This window comes from Ammospiza nelsoni, chromosome 1, assembly GCF_027579445.1.
Source record: "Ammospiza nelsoni isolate bAmmNel1 chromosome 1, bAmmNel1.pri, whole genome shotgun sequence".
Taxonomy (NCBI): Eukaryota; Metazoa; Chordata; class Aves; order Passeriformes; family Passerellidae; genus Ammospiza; species Ammospiza nelsoni.
Window position 1 is genome coordinate 52,817,996 of NC_080633.1, and position 21,151 is coordinate 52,839,146.

Genomic DNA, 21,151 nt, shown 5'->3' on the forward strand with positions numbered 1-21,151 from the left:
AAAATGCTATAAAGCAGATGCTGACTTTTCAAAGATCTTGTTGACGGCAATGGTCCTGTAAAGGTATCATCTATTGAGCATACATAAAGCACACAACATTTTGAGAAATCTCACCCATCAACAGTACATAAAGGTGTGCTCTGTGTTTTTGTCCAGCTCTTGGACAATCACACCTCCTTGCTGGACAAAGCCCTGTGCTGTATCTCCATAAAGGAAAGCTTGTCCCCATATCTCTAAAGGTAGATTTGCTGTAGGAAACAGCCCTGCAGTTCTGCCAAATCTGTCTGGTCTGGCATGTTTTAGCCTTAGAGAAGAAATGGGCAGGGAACAGGGAACAGCCCAGGTCTCTGGAAGTCAAGTGCCTGACCTGGTACTGTCTTGTGCCTGACCTGGTACTGTTTTCTTGTGAAGATGTTCAGTGTGTTTTTCTCCCACAGCTCTGCAAAATGAAAAAAAAAAAATCCCTGCCTTCCATAACAGGAGCTATTGAAGAACTGAAGATTCAGTGATTCACATTCAAAGTATTAAACAGAGAAATATTTATTCCTTAAAAATTTTCCCACACATATTCTGAAGACAAAAATACAGATTGCAGTCAGCTGTTCTCTGAAATTCCTCTTGTCCTGACTCATATTTGGAAAGGAATTTGATTCATGTCCAACTATCTTGTGAGCATCCAGTACAAGTTTTCCTTTTTCTAAGGGTGGATGAATAAATCAGTAGCTACTCCCCAGATGAAGTTAAAGGTCTGACTCCAGATGCTGCATGTGCAGTGTGGCAGGTTCCATCACTTCCTTTGCCCTTTTGCACTCTTCATCTTGCACAGCTCTTTGCAAAAGTTAACAAGCTGGATCTGTCTGAACGGAAACCCTCAAGTACTATGAGAACTTCTTTTCTTTCTTTTATTTTTAATGGTTCCCATCATAATTATTTTTCCCTTTTTTGTCTTTCTGATAATAGAATGTTTCTAGGTCAGAATCCCAGTTGGTCTTGTGCTGCTTTTGGTCCCCAATGCCTATTAAAAAGTCACGAGTCTTTGAGGTTAGCTTTTCCCCAGATCCTAATTTGTGTTAACAGATTTAGCTGATACTGAACCAGTTCTCCTCATATGGGCAAGGACCAACTTCTGGAGCTGATCCAGGTGTCCAAGATGTTCGAAAGTAATTCATTTTCTTTAAAGCCTTGGGCTGTAAGTGTTGATCTGACACATTTGAAAGGGACTTGACTTTCAGAAGGGTAGAGTCTTTTTCTAAAAGAGGGCTGTGCTGTGAGGGTATAAAAAGGGCACTTGAAATAAGCTTACCCCATCTGAGAGGAATTAGGGTAGCATTTTTTAAAATTTTGATCTTCAGTAGGAAGTAAGAATAGGAGCAGAGTGTTTTTAAGTGCCAAAAGTATGTACTGCTGTAATACTATATAGTAAAAAGCATTAGGTCAGCAAGGTGTTTGGGCACAGGACTGCAGACCTTCCCACCTCCACTGATATTTTTAAAAGCTTTGTAAATCAGGCTCTTACTGACCACAGCAGAGCAGACCACACCACATCTTTTACCTCCTCATTTCCAGAGGCAAACAAGGGAGCAAGCATCATATGATGTACACTGTGTTTCTGCTTTAAACATTTTTCCCCTGTGACTGCCTCTCCTGGCATTCAGTACCTTTAGGTCACTGTCTACTGCATGCTTGTTTAGTGTGGGCATGTGGATGATATTATCGAAGTCAGAAAGATTACCACAAGCATAGGCCTTATCACGATTGGAAATGGTAAAATTCCAGGTTTTTAATATGGTCACATAGAATTCCTAGCCCAATGACATCTGCAGTACTTGTGTGAAGTTCTGAGACCATTTTCTTTTCCTTTTATGAGGTAAAATGTAACCTGTTAGCCAAGAAAGTGATCACAGATTCCTGGTGGTTTTTTGATTCTTTCAAACATCTCAGGATTTAGTAAGTTGACTTAAAGCTAGATTGGATATGAGATTTTGTCAATGTCTTCCCCATAATGAGTGTATTGGATATAGATAAATGCCCAGAAATTACTAAGAAAGATAAGTAATTACCACTGCATGGAAAGAATTGTAAACTCTTTCCATGAGAAATGATTTTGTACTCTTCCCTGCTCCCTTACCTTGCAGGTTCAGTGAACTTATTCAAGGCAATTATATATGGGAAACATCAAACTGAAAACCTCACTGGCTTGACAGTTCCTTTCTGCTAAACACAGAGTGTTATTCCCTCTCATCCTGACAGCGCGAGACAGTCAAAGGACTCTATTTGCTGTTTCTTTATACGATTCTTTTGTTTTAACGTGCCCATTTGGAAGCTGGCCTGCATTGCAGGCTGTGCAGAGGCACAGGGACAGCATAAAACAATTCTTTTGAACTTGGATTGCAGCACTCATGACCTCACTCCCAGCAGCAAGGAAGCCAAGAAGCTGTCCCACGGCTTTCTCAGGTAAATCACTCACTGATCACCACTGATCTTTTCTTCTTGCACCTTGGATGCAACTTTTTCATTTACCCTGCTTTTGAATTCTTACTCTTAAATTCTTCGCAATTCACCTCTAAAATGCAAAAAAATGAACATTGACACCTTCTTCCCCCCTCCATGGTGTCCAATTACAGAAATATACAATTAGGGATGTTAATGACAGATTATTAGGCATTAACCTATAATGCTATCCTCCAATAGCAGCAAAAATGGGTCACACTGTAGGTATAATTATCCTGGTTCTCTAATAATACACCCTGGTTGTGCCTTTTTTCTGCGATATATCCCTTGTATTTCAGCACAGAGTAGGGGCAGCTCTAGTTGTGTTGGGGAGTGATCTGGAGCTGGCTGTTGAACTGCTGGCACACGGGCCTGGCCTTCAAAAAGACTCAACAAACTAGGCTGTAGCATCTTTCCAACTTAGAGAAAACCAATGGAGGATTTTGGCACCTGCCTTTGATACCCACAGTTAGGAGGACAGGCTCTATTCACAGAGGGATAAACTGATGGACAGCAGGAGACAATAGGACTCCTTGGACAACAGGAATGGTGGCCCCACTGCTTCTGTGTGCTCAGCACCAGGGTGGTGGTGCAATATTCTTCAGGGAAGAGGGCACACAGAGGAGTGAGGGTGGGTGGGCAGGAGGAAGAGAAATGCAGTGCAGGTGAGCCCACCGGATGAGACAGTGCAGCTTAAGAGCACAAAGGGAAGTTGTCTGTGACAGCAGAACAGAAATTCTCTTCTGTAAATAGAATAGAAACATGAAAATAAGAGTGCCCAAGAGAGGAGAAAAATGAAATGAAACTAGGATATCTGAAGGCATCATGCAGGTTTTGTGCTGACTGAGAAGGCCAATTGCTTTGTAGCATCTGCTGCAGGAGAAGTGATACAAGAGTGAGGTGACTGTTTAAAGTCCTTAATCGTTTTATTGACTACTTTCCCTTGACTTGTTAATTACTTAGTAGCAAAGGCAGAAAATAAACTTAACCTTCTTTCTCGGCTTTCATGCCAGTAGTCTTTCTCATATGTAGAGTGGGCCGCTTAAAGCATTCTCACCAGGGCCAGCTACACAAATCTAGGAACTGATTCACAAGGAGATCCTGGAAGAAACTATTTCAAAGGTGTCTAAAAAGATGTTGTACCTGCTTAAAGGCCAGAATATGTGTTTTCAGTGCATCTGAAGAACAACCAAGGTGGAAAAAGAAAAGAAAAATATTAATTCTACTTTTGATTTGACTGTGAATTAAGCAAACTTTACTGCAAGTTTCTGTGGTCTTGTTGAAGGCACTCTATACAAGCAAAGTCTTTGATGCTTCTGAACATGCTGGCAGGGTTAAAAATTTGTGCTGTTACCTCTCATACATGAGGAAAATAATATGTTGAGGCTATTTCCAGAAAAAAAAGGGAAAATAATATGCTGAGATCCTGTCAGAACATTTCTGCTGTACTGTCCTGTTTTGGGTGAGAGTACTTATGATGAAGGGATATTGTAGACAGTGAGTGTCAAAAAGATGTGTCTAAAATGGTGTCCTAGCATCTTATTAGTATAGAAATTGGCTTACACCCAGATGCCTGCCTTATGGATCTTAGAAGATCAATGGATGGGCAAGAAAGCAAGAATGTGAAATACAAGTGTGTGCTCGTGTGTGGTTTGCCTGACATTCCCCTCATCTCTGTGACTTCCTGGGTGGTTTGCTGAAAAGCTGTACCCAAGGCCAATTGAAAACCCACCAGCCCAGGGAGAGTTCCACTGCAGAAGGGTCAGCAGCATCTCCAGCCTTAAAGTTAGATGCTCAGGTCTGTGTTCAGGTCTCTTGATAAATTTTAATTTAATTGAATAGTAGTCTTTTGTTGCACCTATTTAGTGTGTCAGTCCAACACCTCAGGACTGCAGTTGTTCAAGGTGGTTTAAAGGCCCCCAGTTGCTTGTGTTGGTGGCCTGGCCTATATTGTCCTGGCCAGGTGGGTAGGCAGCAGCCCAGACTGAGACAGGCAGCAGTGATCACACCGAGTTTGCACTGATCAAGTTGCTTCTCTCTTGTTTCAGAGCAGTATTATTGTTTGCTGTTTGGTCTGTAGTAGCACCCAGAGGCTAGAGATGCTGGTGGAGTTTCATAGCACCAGAAGGAAGACAAGGACAAGGAGAAGGAGGAGGAAATGCCTTCTCCAGAGAACCTACAGCCCCAGCTCCCATGCTCAGTTCCAGGGAAAATAAAGTCAATGTTTATGGTTGGTGAAAATACCCTTCTTCTCCAATACCTGCCTTAGGTGGAGATGCCCAACAGCAACCTCTGCCACACAAATTTCAGAGACCAAACAGAAAACTCAAAGTTGCCAAAATAAGGGAGACTGTCTTAAGCCAGCCTATTTTTAGAAGATCCTCTGTGGAGAAAACAAAGTCTAATTTAAAACAGCCTTCACTGTTGCAGTAACCCACCATTTCACACGTGACCCTGGAAGTTTCTTAAATCTTGTTAACAGCCTGTGTCCCACTTAGCTTCAAAGTCAAGCCTTGTCCTCCAAATCCTGCTATTTTTAAGGCACAAAGTGAACATCACTATTATTAGGGTATTTTGCTCTTTAACAGTTGTGTTTTGAGAACACTACTTACAACGATTTAAGGTCTCTTCTTGGTAACTGTGGGTTCAGTGGTTTTGTGCATGCTAATCTCCACTTAATCTCTCTTACCTCTGCAAATAACATGGAGGAAAAGTGTCTTTGCATAATAGCTTGGAAATCGTGCTTTTTTCATTACTGGCTGTTGAAAAGTCTGTTTTTCCACCAATTGACTTGCATACTCTTTTAGAGATATAAAGGTTCTCAGGGGAGATCACCACAGATAGCAGCATGGACTTCCTTCTTAGGATGCATGTTGTATCTATAAAATTCTCCCAAATACTTAGAGTTGATCCCTTTGTGGCAAATGAAGTAAAGGGGGTTTGGTCCTTCCCTGTGAGAGTCTCTACATTTGCAAGCTGGATGTCATGTTCGGGCTCAGGACAGGAGGCACACCTTGGGCATGACTCTGCTTCCCTTCCTTAGTGAGCCACTCCCATGGCACTTCAGCAGAGCAGTCAACAGAGCAGCAGACACAGTTGGGCACAGGACAGAAATCCAACTGACAAGTCCTTGCAGACAACAGATCCTTAATACATTTTGGTCTTCTGCAAGCAGTCACCATTCAGAAGTCATTGGCAGCTGTGTGCCAAAGGATGCTCAAGGCTGCAGTATTCAAGCATCCATTCCACAAGGGACCAGGATGGCTGGGAAGGGAAGCAGCAGCCCCTCTGTGGGGGATGCTCTGGGCTCCAAAGTCAATTCTGTCCTTGGTTTTGGAGGCCGGCAAGGAATTGTGGGATTGGTGAGAGGGTTTGCAGTCTTGAGAGGCTTGTTAAAATGTGTAGCTCTGAACCTTTTCCCACAGTGTGCTGTCATTGGACTGGCTTGGGAAAACAGCTGAGAAACAAATGGGACCAGAGCATCAAGAGCTAGACAGGTCCAGCCCATGGCCTTCCAGCTGTGACTGAAAATGCGCAATGGAGACCTTGGTGCACAGCTTGGGTGCACCTCAGGTCTCCACATCTCTGCCTCAGCAAGAGCAGCAACAGAAGAGGGCTGTGGGCAGGGGCAGCACCTTAGGAGCAGCCAGGCGTGCAGCACGGGGCAGCAGTGCTTAATGGGATCACCACTGCTCAGCTGCCAAGCTCCCTTGCCAGATGGCACTGTCTCCACACTGGAGCGGAGGTGGCGATGAGAGTGTGTGTGAGCATGTGGCTGATCAGCAATAAGCTTTTCTTACTTTCCATGCATCTCCCTTGTCGTGGTGCGAGCAGACCGTGAGACCTAACAAACCTCAGACCCACTGACAGCGAGTTTGCAGAGCCTCTAATTTCCGCTGTTTACCAGGCAGGTCCCCCGAGCCTCAGTCAAAACCTCGCTGCTGCAAGAGCTCCCTGTCTTCCCACCCTTACTCAGCACACTGCCAGCAGCACCCCCCACCCCAGACATTTGCATTCAATTACCCTGAATTTAATCACAGAAAGAAAATTTTGCCTGGCCACAACTTTGAAAGGGGCAAAAACAAATGCCTCGGGTCACAAACTGTTATATCTGATCCTCCCTCCAGATTTACCGTGGGGTTTTTTTCCCCGTCCCTGTTATGTGGTGTTGGTGTCAGAGCCTCCTCCTGGCCAGATGAATCTTATAAGAAACTTGTTATTAATCAGATTTTGTGGGGATTTAAAGAAAGTTGCAAACACAAGCAGGCAAGCAGGAAGTTCTCACTGTCCTTGTGAAATGACTACCACTGTTTCTCTGTAAAACCACACTTGCACATTTCCTTTGCTGTAACTTCTCATGCCATTCAAGTTCCCCAGGGAAAACTAGAAGAAAAAACTCATCAGTGAAACAGATCAGGAGTGAGAGAGATGATAGCTGACAATACTAATGGCACAGCTTAGGCATTTTGGGGCATAAAATAGGCATTACATCCACATGCCTCTCTGTGTTGCTATCACTACTAGCTAGCCACAAATCTGAGATTATTTAAATAGCAAACTTGAATACTAAGGGTTCTTAAAAATCAAGGAAACTAGTTAATAAGGAAAGCATTCAGCTTAGGAATAGCATGCATTACAACTGAGTGCTAATACCAGCAGGGCAGGAGATGAAACTTATACCTGAGTTGCATTCACAGTTTTGTAGAGTCATAGAATATGCTGAGTTAAAAGGGACCCACAATGATCATGGAGTCCAGTTCCTCCCTGCACAGAACACTCCAAAAGTCACAGCAGGTGCCCAAGAGCATTGTCCATACTCTTCTTGAACTCAGACAGGCTGTGACCACTTCCTTGGGGAGTCTGAGTTTCCCTCAGTTTAGAGCATGCAAGTGTCAGCATGAGGACATGTCAGGAGAGTGGTGAGCAGAGGGAGGCTGCCCATGTCACCCTGACCTGGCCACCACGGGAAGAAGTTCTGACTCTTGTCTCTCCACCCTTGCTGAACTGTGGTTGTCAGCTGAACAATACCTGACTAACACATACCTGAGGGATGCTAGAGGTGGTTTCCACAACAGGCCTCAAACAGTCTTGCCCAGGTCACATTTCTGGTTACATTTTGGTTTGGGCCTTGGTTTATTAATCAGCTCTCATGGAGCGTAGCACTTCAGCCGCAGTGTCGTGTGACAAGTATTGGGGTGTTGTCGCAGACATCTTTTCATTAAAATCCTTTCTTAGGATTTTTTCCTGCTGAAGCTGAGAAGTTTCAGCAACAAATGTAAACAATGGTTATCTGCTGCTATGGAATGCAACAGGTGGATCCGTGATTGGTCTCCTGTGGATGTTTGGATTTACTGACCACTCACAGCAGAGCTGCTCTCGCTCTCTGCTGAGACACAGATCTTTGTTATTAATTCTTATCTATTCTTAGCTTAGCTAACCTTCTGAGAACTTCTCTTTGTATTTCTTTTTGGTATAGTCATAATGTAATATATATATCATAAAATAATAAATCAAGCCTTCTCATCACGGAATCAACATTTTCGCCTCTCTCTTCACCTCAAAACCTTGTGACCACAGTCACAGGGTGTGAAGCCTTTGGGATTAGAAGTCCCATACAGCTCCTGTGTGCCCATTGAAAAAGAAAAGCTTTTTGCTAAATTTTTTTAATTGCTGTCAAGACCATTCCTCCCTCCCATTCCGGCTCCAAGAGAATGGAGAGCAGAAGCCAGATGCTTGTTCAAGTCCTGTCCTGCCACAGCCTGAAACAAAGTGCTACGCCCCCAGTGACAGCTCAGCTTGACTCCTACTAACCTGCTGTGGTCAGGAGCATTAGCTCAGTTCTTCAGTGCCCCTCTTGCACTAACTATGGAAGTGTTTCTTATTCTGCTGGGTCATGCATTCAAATGTCAAAATTGTGACTCATTAAAAGGGCAAGTTTGGGCGGGGGGAGGGGGGTCACAGGAAGGAAGAAAAACAGCTTGGAAGAGACTTCCTGTTTATCCACAGCTTGGGAAAAAAATTGACACAACAGAATACACATACCCTGGCTCCATTATCTTTGCTGGCACGGTGCTGGCTTGGCTCTGTCTCTTGCCACTCAAGGCCAAATGCATCCCTGCCGCGAGCGTGTTTACTTGAGAGGAGTTTACTCGAGAGAGAAATGCGGTGCCCGGAGCCTGAATGCCCGCAGTGTGCGAGCGAACGCGCGGGCACCGGGAGCCCCCGCCGCAGTGCCACGGCTCTGGCCCCCGGCCACGCCAGGGAGGTCATTTTCTTCTCGGCAATTAGCGAAGTGGTGGCATCACTAAAAGGAGTTGAATAAACACATTCAGCCCAGCTGGGTTCCCGGTTTGCTCTGTTCTCACCACTCTTCCTTCTGGGCGCATGGTGGGGCCCCAGCGAGCTCGGGGCCTGTGCACTGCGCTTTCATTCAGGCCTGGTTGGAAAGGGCTTTTGGAAACAGGAGGAGGGGGGAAGTGACCCTTTGGCTTTCTTCTTTTACAACGACTGTCTTCTCTTTTTCTTTTCAGGAAGGAAAAATGCCAGCTTCTCTGAGAAAGCTGCGGCAAATGGCTGTTTTCATGGGGCTGTTCAGCGGCGGGGGATGCATCGTGATGTACAATCTTATGCAAAGCAAGTCTTGGTGTTGTTAGCAACCTTATTTCTCCTCTGCCCCTTTCAGTGGCTTTTGTGTAGTGGGGAAAATAGCAGCATGCGAGTTGTGAGAAGCAGATAAAGTTAAGGGAAGAGCCTCTGGGTTCTGCCTCTGTGGGCTCCATTTTTTCATCCTCAGGGCTTTTGCTCTCCCAAGAGCTGCTGTGTGCATTTCCAGAGGCGCATATTGCATAGGGAGCAGGCTGTTGTGGTCAGAAGAAAGTCTGGTTTTTGAGGGTTTCCTGAGGGTAATGGTGAAGTGAAAGCTTCACCTGCAGTAATGCAGGTTTCATTTCTTAACTGGGATTTTGTAACTGGGCAGTAAAAGAGGACCATCTCTGAGAAGGTGTTAAAGTCTAGCAGTTTTATCTGTAAATCTCTGTGTGGTGCTGGCCCTTAAACACAACACACCTGTGAAGTGCTATGAAATCATGAGTTTCTCCTCAATGAAGTACAGATAAGAGCGGTCAGCACTGAGAAGACCAGGACAAAGAGAAAAGCTAAACAGGTGATGTTGCTGTTTATATCTAGTTGTTTATCTCTAGTTGCCATGTGTCTTTGGCCAAGAATCCACATTATTAGTCCAAATTATACATGTTTATTTTTTTCTAAAACTGCTTTTAGATAGTTAGCATCAGAGCAGAAGTAAGCTTTACCTCTCTCTCAGGGGGTGCCATAGGCCTCTTGGCCCTATGCCTCTTCCTTGTTGGTGCTATCAAATGATATTGCTTTTCACCTACCCTGATATCAGAGGATGCTGCCAGAAAAAAAGTGTAGCCAAGCCTGTTTCTCAAGCCCTCAGATAAGGTCTGAAATTCCCCTTCATTTTACACATATTAATAACAAATCAGACAGGGCTGGAAAGCAGGCTTTAATTTCAGGCAGCTCATGCCTCCAAGCTCTGGAGTACATGACAGAAATATGATCCTTATGCTTTAAAATATTGAATCTGGCTTTAACAAGGACATTAGCATTTTTTAATTTTCAGCTTCAGCACTGTTAGCCACCCCCTGTGCTACACAGCAAGCCCCAGGGCTGGTTCCCCACATGCCTTGGCTGTGCAGTCAAGGGGCACATGGCAGTGGCTACTTCTGGCCCTCTTGTAATTTCAGTGGCCACTGAGCAGCTGCCTGATAACTCAGCCAGGCTGCTGAAAGGACATTTTCTGCAGCCAGGTATGTCCTTCTCTATCCTCTAAACAGACACAGGAGCCACACTTAGAGCCTTCCTCCCTTGGCTCATGCCTGGGGCTATCCCAGTGCCTTCTGTCCAGTGCACAGAACTGGCCCATACATGGACTACAGAGGAGCAAGTGGCCTCCATAGGGGTGGGAGCAGTGGGAAAGGATTCTTTCCCTTCCCTTCCTTCAGGCTGAAGGAAAGTTTGCATGCACGTGGTCTCTGTGCAAGCTTGTACAAATACTCAGGTAATCCTATTTCTACTTACTCTCATCACCTCCACACCCTTCTTGTGGAAGCAGTCTGCTCAGCCAACTCCAGCATGCTTTCAGCTTCTCTACCAAAAGACGTGAGGACAAATGGATTAGTTGGGCATTTAATGTCTAATGCATGAGGTGCTAACAAGGAACAGCTGAGTAGGAACACCAGGAAATTAGAATCCATTTCTCCTGCAACCTGCAGGGTGAACACAACATACTTTTCACATGGTCTGAGTGGCTGTTTGCCATGATTTATGGGTACTAAAGGGCAGGCATGCTGCAACCCCTTTGGCTGGAGCTCCTTAGGATGTGCTGGGGGACACAGGAGGACCAATGCAGGTGACAGCCTAGCAAAGCTGTTTCTATGCCAACTGGATGCTGCCTACTCACAGGGGATGCCTCTAATTAGGGAGAGGGGGGCAGCACCTTTCTGCCTCATGCTCCAAGATTAATACTGACAGGCAAGAGACCAAGAAACAAACCTTACACCTTGTTTTAAACCCTTTGAAAGGTGAAGGCAGAGTTGCCAGAGTAGGATTTAACAACTACAAACTCTTAGCTTAACTCTGCCCTCTTGATGTCAAAAGAGTGAAGTTGAGCTGATCTAGAAACCCCAGCAAGACAACCTTAAAACTGTTAATAAGCAAATCTCTGTCCCCATAAGGAGGGTCAGGAAGTCTCCAGCTCCTCATCTGTGGTCTGTCCATTTGCAGCCATGGTACAGCATTTCACAGCCATACAGAGCAACAACTGTCCTCCATGTGCAATGCTGTTGTGGCTGCTTGACCACTAAATTAAGTGGTGCTTCTGAGTGCCTCCCTTCTAAGGCATCCATCAGCAGATGGCAGCTTCATGGCTGCCACTTGGAAAGCTGTACCAAGACCACAGCTAGAGTTCCACAGCAGCATCTGTTCCCCTCTCAATGTTTGTAAGATATTCTCCATTCTTAAAGTATTTTGTGTACCTCAAATAGAAAAAAAAAATTGAATTTTTATCAGAACATTTCACATATTCATCCTTGTCCCTTTTTTTCCCTTCCTTTTAGATAACCTACAAATGCATGAAAAGTGGGGAGACAGAGCCGTAAGCTGAGCTGTAGATCAGAATGAAACAGGCTATGTTCAGAGTCCACTTAAATGAGCTGAATAACATTTTCTTCTCTGATGTAAGGGTGTGTTTTGTCCTTTAGCTAAATTTCTCCTAATTAATAGTTTTGGACTGTATTTCAGGGAGGGTGTGGTAGCCTGAAGAAAATGTCTTTTTCTTTTTTTTAAGCTTGTTTTGATTTTAAGTGAACAGTCTCCTCACTACCCTGTTTCTCTCACCTAGAAAGTTTTGCCAGGACCCAGTATTACCAGCAAGCTTTGGAGCAACTGAAGAGCAATCCTGATGCCCTGGCAGCCCTGGGTGCTCCCCCTCTTAAGGTTCACAACATCCACCTGACAGATGGGAGCAATCGCGTGGACACGGAAAGAGCGCGGGTAACTCCGGGCGGGCGGGTGGTGTCACAGGGTGGCTTCCCAACATGTCAGGTGACAAGAGATCAGCCAGGGGATTTTCAGCAGCTCATGAGTCACCTGGGGGCACTGGAAGGCAGCAGGATGGAATACCAGTTGATCTGGAAGAGGAATGGATTTCCAGAGCATAAATCCACTAGCACAGAAACAGCAAGAGCAGCATCTCCATGTTGTGCTGTATGGGCCCATCACACAATGCTGAGGAACCTCTCAAGACAATCAATTCCCCCCTCACACTGTAAGCCACAAAATCATTTTCAAAGATGTATCATATCCAGCTTTAAAACAGCGCCTGCCTTCCTTTACCCCCCACATATGTCCCATGCTAGTTTTTAGGGCTTTATTGAGAGCAGTTTTACAGCCCCTTACCAGCTATGCAGTGGTACAGCATAAATGGTGTGGTTTTTAAGAGCACCTGTAAGCTTGTGCCATTGAGAACAGCTGCTCAGCCTGAGACTGAGCATGAGAGTTACTCAGTGACTGGAGAATGCTGTGCTGGCTGCTGAAGTATTGCACAAGTCTGCCTTGTATCAGCTGAGGGCTGGGCCAGGCAAACCTTGCAAACACAAAAGTCCACTTCCACTTGGCATTGATGCCTCAAGAGTACTTTCCATCGGTGTTTTTAACCCTTAATCTATGACTGGCTGCCCTTCCCTTGTTTTGCTAACACCAAGTGCCCCCAGCAACCTCTCCACGTCCTTCACTCGGGACTCATCACATTGGAATAATTTTGTTTTTACTGGTGAGTAGTTATGAATGCCACGGACCAAGCAAGGGCATTAAGGAATGGATCAGATGGCACAATGAAGGAATGTAGCTATCAGGGTAAGATTAAAAAAACCCCAACCTTTAACCAGCTCACATAAAATTACTTTTCTTTTTCACTTCAGCCAGGCTGCATTTACATGATACCCTGAACCAAAAAATTTTCCATGTTTCATAGATTCCATAGGGAACATATCTAAGGGAAAAAAGTTGTGCAAAACCCCATACAATCTCATATACTGACTGAAAAGAAGATAACCTTTCCCACGGGTGTTTTCCTATGTCACTGTTTAAGAATGCTGGTCGCTTGGGTGACTCAGGATGAAGTCAAACCCTGCCTTCTACTGACCTCACCCAAGACACAAATCACCAACTTTCTTTTCTGCTTTTTCATACTCCTAAGTATTCATGTTCTCATGAAATAAACTGGTTAATCATCATTATACCACAGGTCGATTTACTGACTTCACAACATTCCCAGGTCTTGGGTATGTTGGCTAACACCTGGCATTTTCTCTGTGATTGCATCACCACCAGCAAATGCTACACTTCAATAATTTCTTTTATTCAGACATTAGACCCAGTGCAATTGGCCATGGTTGCTGCTGCAGCTCCAGCTTTGTTTGTTAAACAGATAAATGATAAAATTTGTAACACTGAAAAAGAGAATCACTGAATACCTCATTGCCTCAGTGTGTGTTAAGGGACTGACATGAAGAAGATCTCAACCTACAGGCTTGTAATGGTTATGGGAAGCTCTGACAGTTCAGGTCACCTCTGGATGACCATGCATTCTGGTAAGGAAAGGTGTTTGCTCATAAATATTTCAGGGAGCTGGTGGTTTTCCCTGGGGGCTGCAGCTGTAACACGGTACATTCTTTCGGCAGAGAGAGATTAATGCATGGCAGAGCAGGCATACTTGTATAGCCACACACGTGTTAGCTGTTCGAATAGATCAGTCCAATTCTGAAATACAGTAAAAAAAATAAATTATAGTGTTAAAAGTTAAAAAGGTGTGAGCTCTTTGACTGGAAGGAATAAATGTGTGTTTCATAATAAGCTTTGCTGAATCTCTAATGTGCTTTTACATTTGCAGATAAAGTTACCAGTCTCTGGAACAAAATCAGCAGGCTGCCTCTACATTAATGCAGAGATGGACCACTCCCATCAGCGGTGTGTACCTGGGGGGTGGCAGGAGAAATGGGAAAGAAGTGCTAGGAGAAAACACTAGAGCAGGATGTTTGCTTTAGTCATCTGTGGTGCTGAGGTCATGCACACAGACTGAGCAGAAACTCCTGTCTGAAGGTCTTGTCAAAGGTTATTATTTTCATTAGGACAAAAATGTAAGTTAGTTGAGAAATATTTTGAATCTGTCTCTCTGAATGTGAATAGAAGAGGAACATGAGCCATTCCTTTGTGTTAAGTGTGTTCTGCAAACTGTAGCTCAGTACATATCCAAATACTGTGAGCCAAGGTAAAGCATGGTCCCCCTCCCACCCCACCTCCCCACAGAGGTGCAGAGGCTGTTGAAAAGCAGTCCTAACTCCTAAGCTGGCGCTCACAAACTGCAATCTCTACTGCTATTAGAGATTGCAGTAAGGGAATCACATGTTCTATCATAGCTGTATGAGGTGAGCTAAAAACAGCATTTGTTTTTCTGAGCTATCCAAGAAGTGTGGTCCTTATGGTTAAAAAAAAAGTGCTGGAACAGATGCATTATAGTAGAAGGATACTCTGATACCATATCATATAGAAGTGACTTTACATTTTCATAGTTCTGGAGCCTGAAAAGCTCCTTTTTCAACAGTAAACTCATTTCTGGAACTGAGCAAAGAATTACTACATGAACTCAAAAGTTTGACTAGTTGCAGACCTCTTGTTAGGTACTTCTGATAGCTCTGTTTAGAAACTGAAAGCTACAAAACTTTTACTCAGCTGCCACCAGCCATATGGTGATGTTTTCTGTTCATAATTAGATGAGCATGACTTACTGGATTTCTCTTCTGAGTAAGTATGGGAAGGAAGAGAAAGGCACTAGGCTGGGACTTGAGAAACTCAGTACTGGACCTGGCTTCATCCCTAATAAACAGGGATAGCCCCAAGGGTCCCCAGCCCCATTTCTTGCACACCTCACTTCCCTGGTACCTCACCTCTGATCTCCTCACTCCTCCTTAGCCCCTCCTCACAGACAATGCCCTGTTATTCCTCATTCACAGTTACTGTGAAGATAATTGAAGAATTCAAAAATGTTAAACTACAGCAGTACATACACATATCTCGGAGTTTTGTTTTAAAATGAGCTCTTTTTACATTTCTGCAAATCAAAAAAAAAAAAAAAAAAGGCATCTGCCTGTAAAAATATTTGTGGCAGATAAATATGTCAAACTCCACCAAATCCACCCATGTGCAGGGTCCTGTGCATAGCTTTCCATGGGGCTGAGACAGGACTTGGTGCCCTTGCATCCCACTAAGGAACTAACAGCAGAATTGCTAGGAGTAAGGAACAAGTAAGCAGGCCATCCTGGTGGGATGCTGCAGGGTTCATGAGTGCTTTTCCAGGGCAGCTCTTACACTGATACAGACAGAGCTAAATGGCAGCAGGAGTTGAGGGCTCTGTGCAAGAGTAGCTGAGGCACCAGAGCCACTGAAATGCATCTGACTCTGAGTGTGCAGACTGTCCATAGTGTTTTTTTTATTTCATAAAAGAGAAGACAACTGAAAAAGAAAATTTGAAGTCTGTGATCTTGTTTGGTCCAGGAGGAAGTGGCATTCACCCAGAGGCAGGCAGTACAGGGATGGGGAGAATGGCCAGAGGCAAGGGCAGCCAAGGCACTGCAAAATTCCTCTTGCCTGCCCTGAAGTGACCAAGAGAAGGGCTGAGCCCCCAGGCCCCACTGTGGGCAACGAGCAGGTCACCCCCAAGCCCGTTTGCTCAGCCTGGGTTGGGGGTGGGAGCAGAGGGCTGCTGAACAGAGCCCTGCTGCAAATCCATTGCACAGAGGTGCAGCAGCTTAATTACCTAATTGTATGTACTCAACACTAACTCCAGCAAAAGCAGAGCTGGGCCAGTGCCAGGAGCTTTTGAAAAAATCCTATTTTAGTACCCCAAAATAATAGTCCTTTCCAGCTGGAAAAGCAGCATGAGCAGTTTCTCAGAAGTGGGTTTGGAGCAGAGCTTAGAGGAAGGAACAGGCTCCCCCTCAGTCTCCAACAAATGCAATTTTCCTTCTTAGAGTAACCACTGTCGTACCCTGTCAGGTTTTCAGCAGTCACATTGAGCGATCACACAGTGTTCAAACTCTTCCAAGCCAGAATAATTCCTTAGCAACACTGTCTGGCTCCAGGGCTGGAGAGGAGTGGAGCAAGGAATGCACCCGCAGGATGGAGAGGAAAAAAGGCACCGGGTCAAGGAAGGAATGTCCTAGGAAGAGCTGGCAGGTTTTTATTTGAATTGCAGCAAATAGGAACATGCATACCAGACCTTTAAATCTGGGCTATGCCATGATATTAGGGAGAGCAGCTTTCAGAAGCTGGTGCTTACAAACCATGTTTTAAAACACTTGAGAGAATTTTTAAAAGCACTGAATGTGTGGAATTATTTGTTTCTCTGAGCCAGCTGTTTCTACACTGGCTTGACCATGTTAAAAGTGATTCCTACTAGTTAAAAATCTTCTTTGGTTTGTGTCAGCTGGTGCCTTCAGGATGTCACCTTGAAACTGCGGGATGGTCAGAATATTCCCGTTTACCACTCTCCAGTGGAAAGCATTGGTGTGCAAGAAGGCTAAAAATCAGGGACAGCTGCATCTCCGCCTCCCATTGAGCCAGAGGAGCCATTAATCGATTGCATCCTGCTGTGTCTATGAATGTATACAGTTGTCACAAGTGACAGTTTCACTTAAAGCGGTGCTCTCAAGACAATTTTCTCTCCAAGATTTACCTCATTATTGTTGCAATGGTAATTTCTTTCTTTTGCTGGTTTATTCATGTGTTTAACAGAAGCCTAAAATAAATATCTTGCATAAGAGTTGCTGTTGCAGAGAAGTCATGTGTTATGCCCTGTGTGTGCTGGTATTATGAATTCGAAATAAATAAACAAACTGCCAGGAAACTGAGCTTTGTTTTACAGTGGCAGGACAAGTCAGCTTCTCAAAACTTTGAGAAGACTTGCTGCCTCAGTTTCCCCCCATTTCTCAACAAGGTCTTGCCTAAGTCAGGAAGGATGAAGCAGCCAATGTGAAGCTCAGCAGCAGCACCCTCGACTCCACTTATGAGGCAGATTTGGACCCTCACGGTTATCATTACAAAGCTCACGAGATAGCTGAGGCCACTCATCTGAGGAATTCCAGGAAGAGACTCACTGCTCACGCTGAAGGTTACTCAGAAGAAGCCACTGCTTCACACCAGCACTGCCCAATATGTTCTGGGGAGGACATTCAGGGAGAAAAACACTCAGGAGGGTGCAGAACAGATGAAGACACTGCCATGGTTTCCTATGACTATGACAAGAGATTTTGACTGTGCCATCAGGTAGAGAATTTGCCATCACCAAGCAAGTTGAGGAATAAACAAAACACCCCAAACTAACCAAAAAACTCCCCAAATCCAATTAATTTCCAGTCCCATCCCAAACTGCCTATGTAAACAATTGCAATACCTAAGACACAGTCTCAGGCACAGAAAAAATACAAGTAACTGTCCTGTCTGTAGCAGGAAGTAACACAGGAGCCCTTAAGAACATCCAGACAAAAAAATGTTTTGAATTCACTGTAATAGAGATGCTTAATCTCTAGATTAAGAGAGGCTGTAGCTAAGGATAGCCCAGAGTTTATACCACTCCAGTCTCTGTTCCTCACCTCTCCATCTCTTCTTCCAAATTTGAGTCCAAGGAATCCACCAAGGACAAAGGCACTGCAAAGCTTTCCAAGAGCCATGAGTGATGGAGAAGGGAGAGCTAGAGCAAAGAATTTTAAAAGAACAGTGAGCATTTTCTTGTTTAACAAATGACCCAGCAAACTGGGCAAGGTGGCTTTTGAACAAACCTGAAAAGCAAATGCCTAATTAGAAAGGAGATGCTGAAGAGCCACAGCAAAGGCATCTCAGATAAACAATTTTAGAATGAAACAATACATGAGTACTTTAGTTTGAACTTCACAAAGAGCTGTCAGGATGAAGAGCACTTGTGAGACCTGATCCAACCCACATGAAAGCCCAGCACACCAGGGAGAGGATTAGAATTAATCAAAAAAAGACAGCATTGCCCAGCCTTAAGATTAAAATTGCTGTTTACTGGTTTCACAAAACAAAATACATGCCAAATCAAATTTCATATTATATGAAAACATTAATCTTGCGCTACCACTAGCCAGAACAACACCTCAGGGATATGGAGATCTGCTGGCCACCTGGTGCCTCAGAGCTTGATCGACTCTAGCTTTTGGTCACTGAAGAAGTTTGGTGGGAAATCAAACAGCTGACAAGAAAAAGCCAAATCAACCACTTCCCATCCATCAATTACCACTTCCTTGGCTGCAGCTTTGATTTGTTGCTCATCTGTAAAGATACCATGGCTGTGGAGAGGAAGCCCAGCCTGTTCAGTCCCTCCTTGCATCTGCACTGGGAGCATCTGGCACACATTGCCATTCATCTGCCTTTTGTCACCTCTATGTGCTCAGTGAGCCTGGGACCTGCAGTGGCTGGTGTCCTCAAGTGTCCAAGAAATCTGGCCACAGCCACCCCAGCCTGCAGCACAGCCCTTGCTCACCACCTCTCTGTCCTTTGAGCCGGCACACACGGCGTCCCCATGCTGCCTTCACAAGCTGTGCCACAACACCACTGCCTGGCCTGGCTCCAGCCCTGGATTTTCCAGGCCCACACAAAGCATACAAGTAGCGCTGGAGATTTTATTACCTTGCCTGGGGTAAGCAGAGCTTGCAAAGAGGCTCCATCTCTCATTTTCTCCCCTGAGCACCCCTTTGACTTTGAGGGCTCTCAGTCACCTCAACCAACCCATTGATTCCCCAGAGCAGTGAGGATGGACCATATCATCAAATCATACCAATGGTTCTCTTAATCAAATCTTAAAACCCAGAGAAGGAGCAAAGCGATGGGTGCAGCTGGAAGACAGCAAATCAATGGAAGGGGAGGAGTAAAATCACAATTAATTCCCTGCCTTTGTTTTACTACCTAATAGCCAGAAAACACTGGATTTCTTGCCTCATGACCTTGAAGAACCTCAGAAGTCACTTCCTCTCCATGTTTGAGCTCTTTTAAGATGCACATATTCAAAAGGAGAAAAAAGCATCAGGCTGGTGTGTTCAGTGCCTAGCAGCTTTGGCCATGTGGCTTCCATTAAATACATCACAATACAGCCCAAGGGGGCTGCTTTCACAGAGGACACAGGTGCAGCAAGAGCAGCCAAGGGAGCTGGAACATGCCAGGAAAACAGGGAGAGCAAAGGTCTCAGAACCACCAGCAGCTGCTGAAAGCCCAAAAAACTTCAAAAGGGCACCTGGGCACCAGTCCTGCAGTCTTTTCTTCTGAGGAACACTGGAACAAGATTAGGTTCTTTTAAATTTCAACATGTTGCTGAAACACTGGTTTCTTTTGGTTTTTTTTTATTTTGGTTTGCTTTGGGTTTTTTTTTTTTTTTTTTGGTTTTTTTTTTTCTTTTTAAGAAAATCTTTATCTTTTGAGAAAAGACCCTGGATCCCACAAAACACTTAAGGTTGGGAGGAACCTTGGGAGATTATCTATTCTAACTGCTTCACTCCCACCAGAGTCAGCTTGAACAGATCACCTGAAAGCATGTCCAGTCAGGTTTTAGAGATCACCAAGTGTGGAGACTCCATAACCCTCTGGACAAGCTGTACCAGTGTTCAACCATTCTCACAGTAAAAAAAAGCTTTTTCTTATGTTTAAAGAGAATTTTGTGTGCTTGAGGGTATGCTCACTGTCTCTTGTCCTGGACTAGACACTGCCAAGACGAATCTGTCTCCATTCTCTTTACTCTGCCTCCACACTGATCCCTCCCCAAGCCTTCTCCAATTCCAGGTCTCTCTCAGCTTCGTTAACAGGTGCTACAAGACTTTAACCATGTTAATCATGTTCAGTATGTTAAAATACTCCTTTTTTTATTGGCTTGAAAATTTGTGCAGTTCCTTTTCCAGTTTTTGGTGTAGTTAAAACAAACCTAATCTCCATGACCTTTGCTGGATTGCCTGTTTTGTTTCTTATTTTCTAGTTTGATTTTAATAGTTTCTGCCAGGCAGTAATCACCCTCAAGGAAACTACCAAGGTGGCAGACTATTCAGGGCAAGAGTTCAATTTACAGCTGAGGAACAGCAGATACTGCTCAGTACTGTTACAACACTTGCTCCTGTTTGAGTTGGAGCTGATGGGCACACATGGGCTGTGTTTTGAAAAGCAAAAAGCTAGATGTTGTGAAAGTGCTGCCTTCACAAAGGCTAAGTGGCTGACATGGTCCCTTTGGAGTGTTTCTCCAAGGAGTAACAGACTTTTGTCCAAGTTATGGACCACTCAGTTCACTCCCTGTTTTGGGCAGATGTCCTGCATTGCACAGGGAACACAAGTTATTTGGATTCATCTCCCATTTAGAAATGAGGATACATCTAGTTCTTTTCTGCCATGTGCTGCATCTTTCCTGCTTGTCAAAGACATAATTTCTCTGAGTTTTTCACAAAATTTACTATCAAGTTTCCTGCAGCAGGCCCTGGGCAGTCCTGTAATATCAGGAACAATGAAGACTTGCCTGCTCTTGGTATTACTTTGGAAGATATATCCCACCTGGCCAAACACCTTTGGTTCATTTTAAGTAGCACTAATTTTATAAAAATACTAGACTAACGTAATTCCTTGACCAATCTAAGGCAGTTTTTATTAATTTGCTTTCCTAGAAGATTTAGGAGCAAAGGACCTTAATTCAGTAACTTCTGAGAAACAATCGTTGCGTCTCTTTGGTTGGTAAGGCCCACAACCTTCCATCCAGCAGCCAGACCAGCTGGGTCTCACAAGGTGCTACTGGAAAGTGGAAGATGGTAAGTGATATCCTGGCAGCTCAGGAGACTTCTCTGTGAGGATTAGTTAAAAAACACCTGTGTAATTCAGTCTGTATGCTGGCATTGCAAATTAATTGAAGAGATGGGGCACACTGCTTTCAATGCATCACCAGCTTAACTGTGAGTCTACTTTTATAAGCAAGCAAAGACTCAATGTAATTAAGTTCTGTGTTTACAGGAAAAAAGATAATCCTTTCAAGTAGTTCCCTTTC

The 21,151-nt window shown here is 44.3% G+C and overlaps 1 protein-coding gene across 5 annotated transcripts in view; it reads left to right on the forward strand.

Moving 5' to 3' along the window:
* LOC132079306 (cytochrome c oxidase assembly factor 1 homolog) overlaps positions 1-16,877 on the forward strand; it is a 52,375-nt gene extending 35,498 nt beyond the window's left edge. For 4 of the 5 annotated variants that reach the window (XM_059481803.1, XM_059481829.1, XM_059481811.1 and 1 more), the window contains 4 exons: positions 9,021-9,127; positions 11,916-12,063; positions 13,961-14,037; positions 16,553-16,877. In XM_059481803.1, coding sequence (XP_059337786.1) covers positions 9,030-9,127; positions 11,916-12,063; positions 13,961-14,037; positions 16,553-16,649 — 420 coding nt within the window. In that variant the 5' untranslated portion in view covers positions 9,021-9,029 and the 3' untranslated portion in view covers positions 16,650-16,877. Of the gene's footprint in view, positions 1-2,316; positions 2,455-9,020; positions 9,128-11,915; positions 12,064-13,960; positions 14,038-16,552 lie in introns of those variants that run through there. The other variant, XM_059481837.1, reaches the window with a different exon arrangement.
* The last annotated feature ends 4,274 nt before the right edge of the window (positions 16,878-21,151 follow it).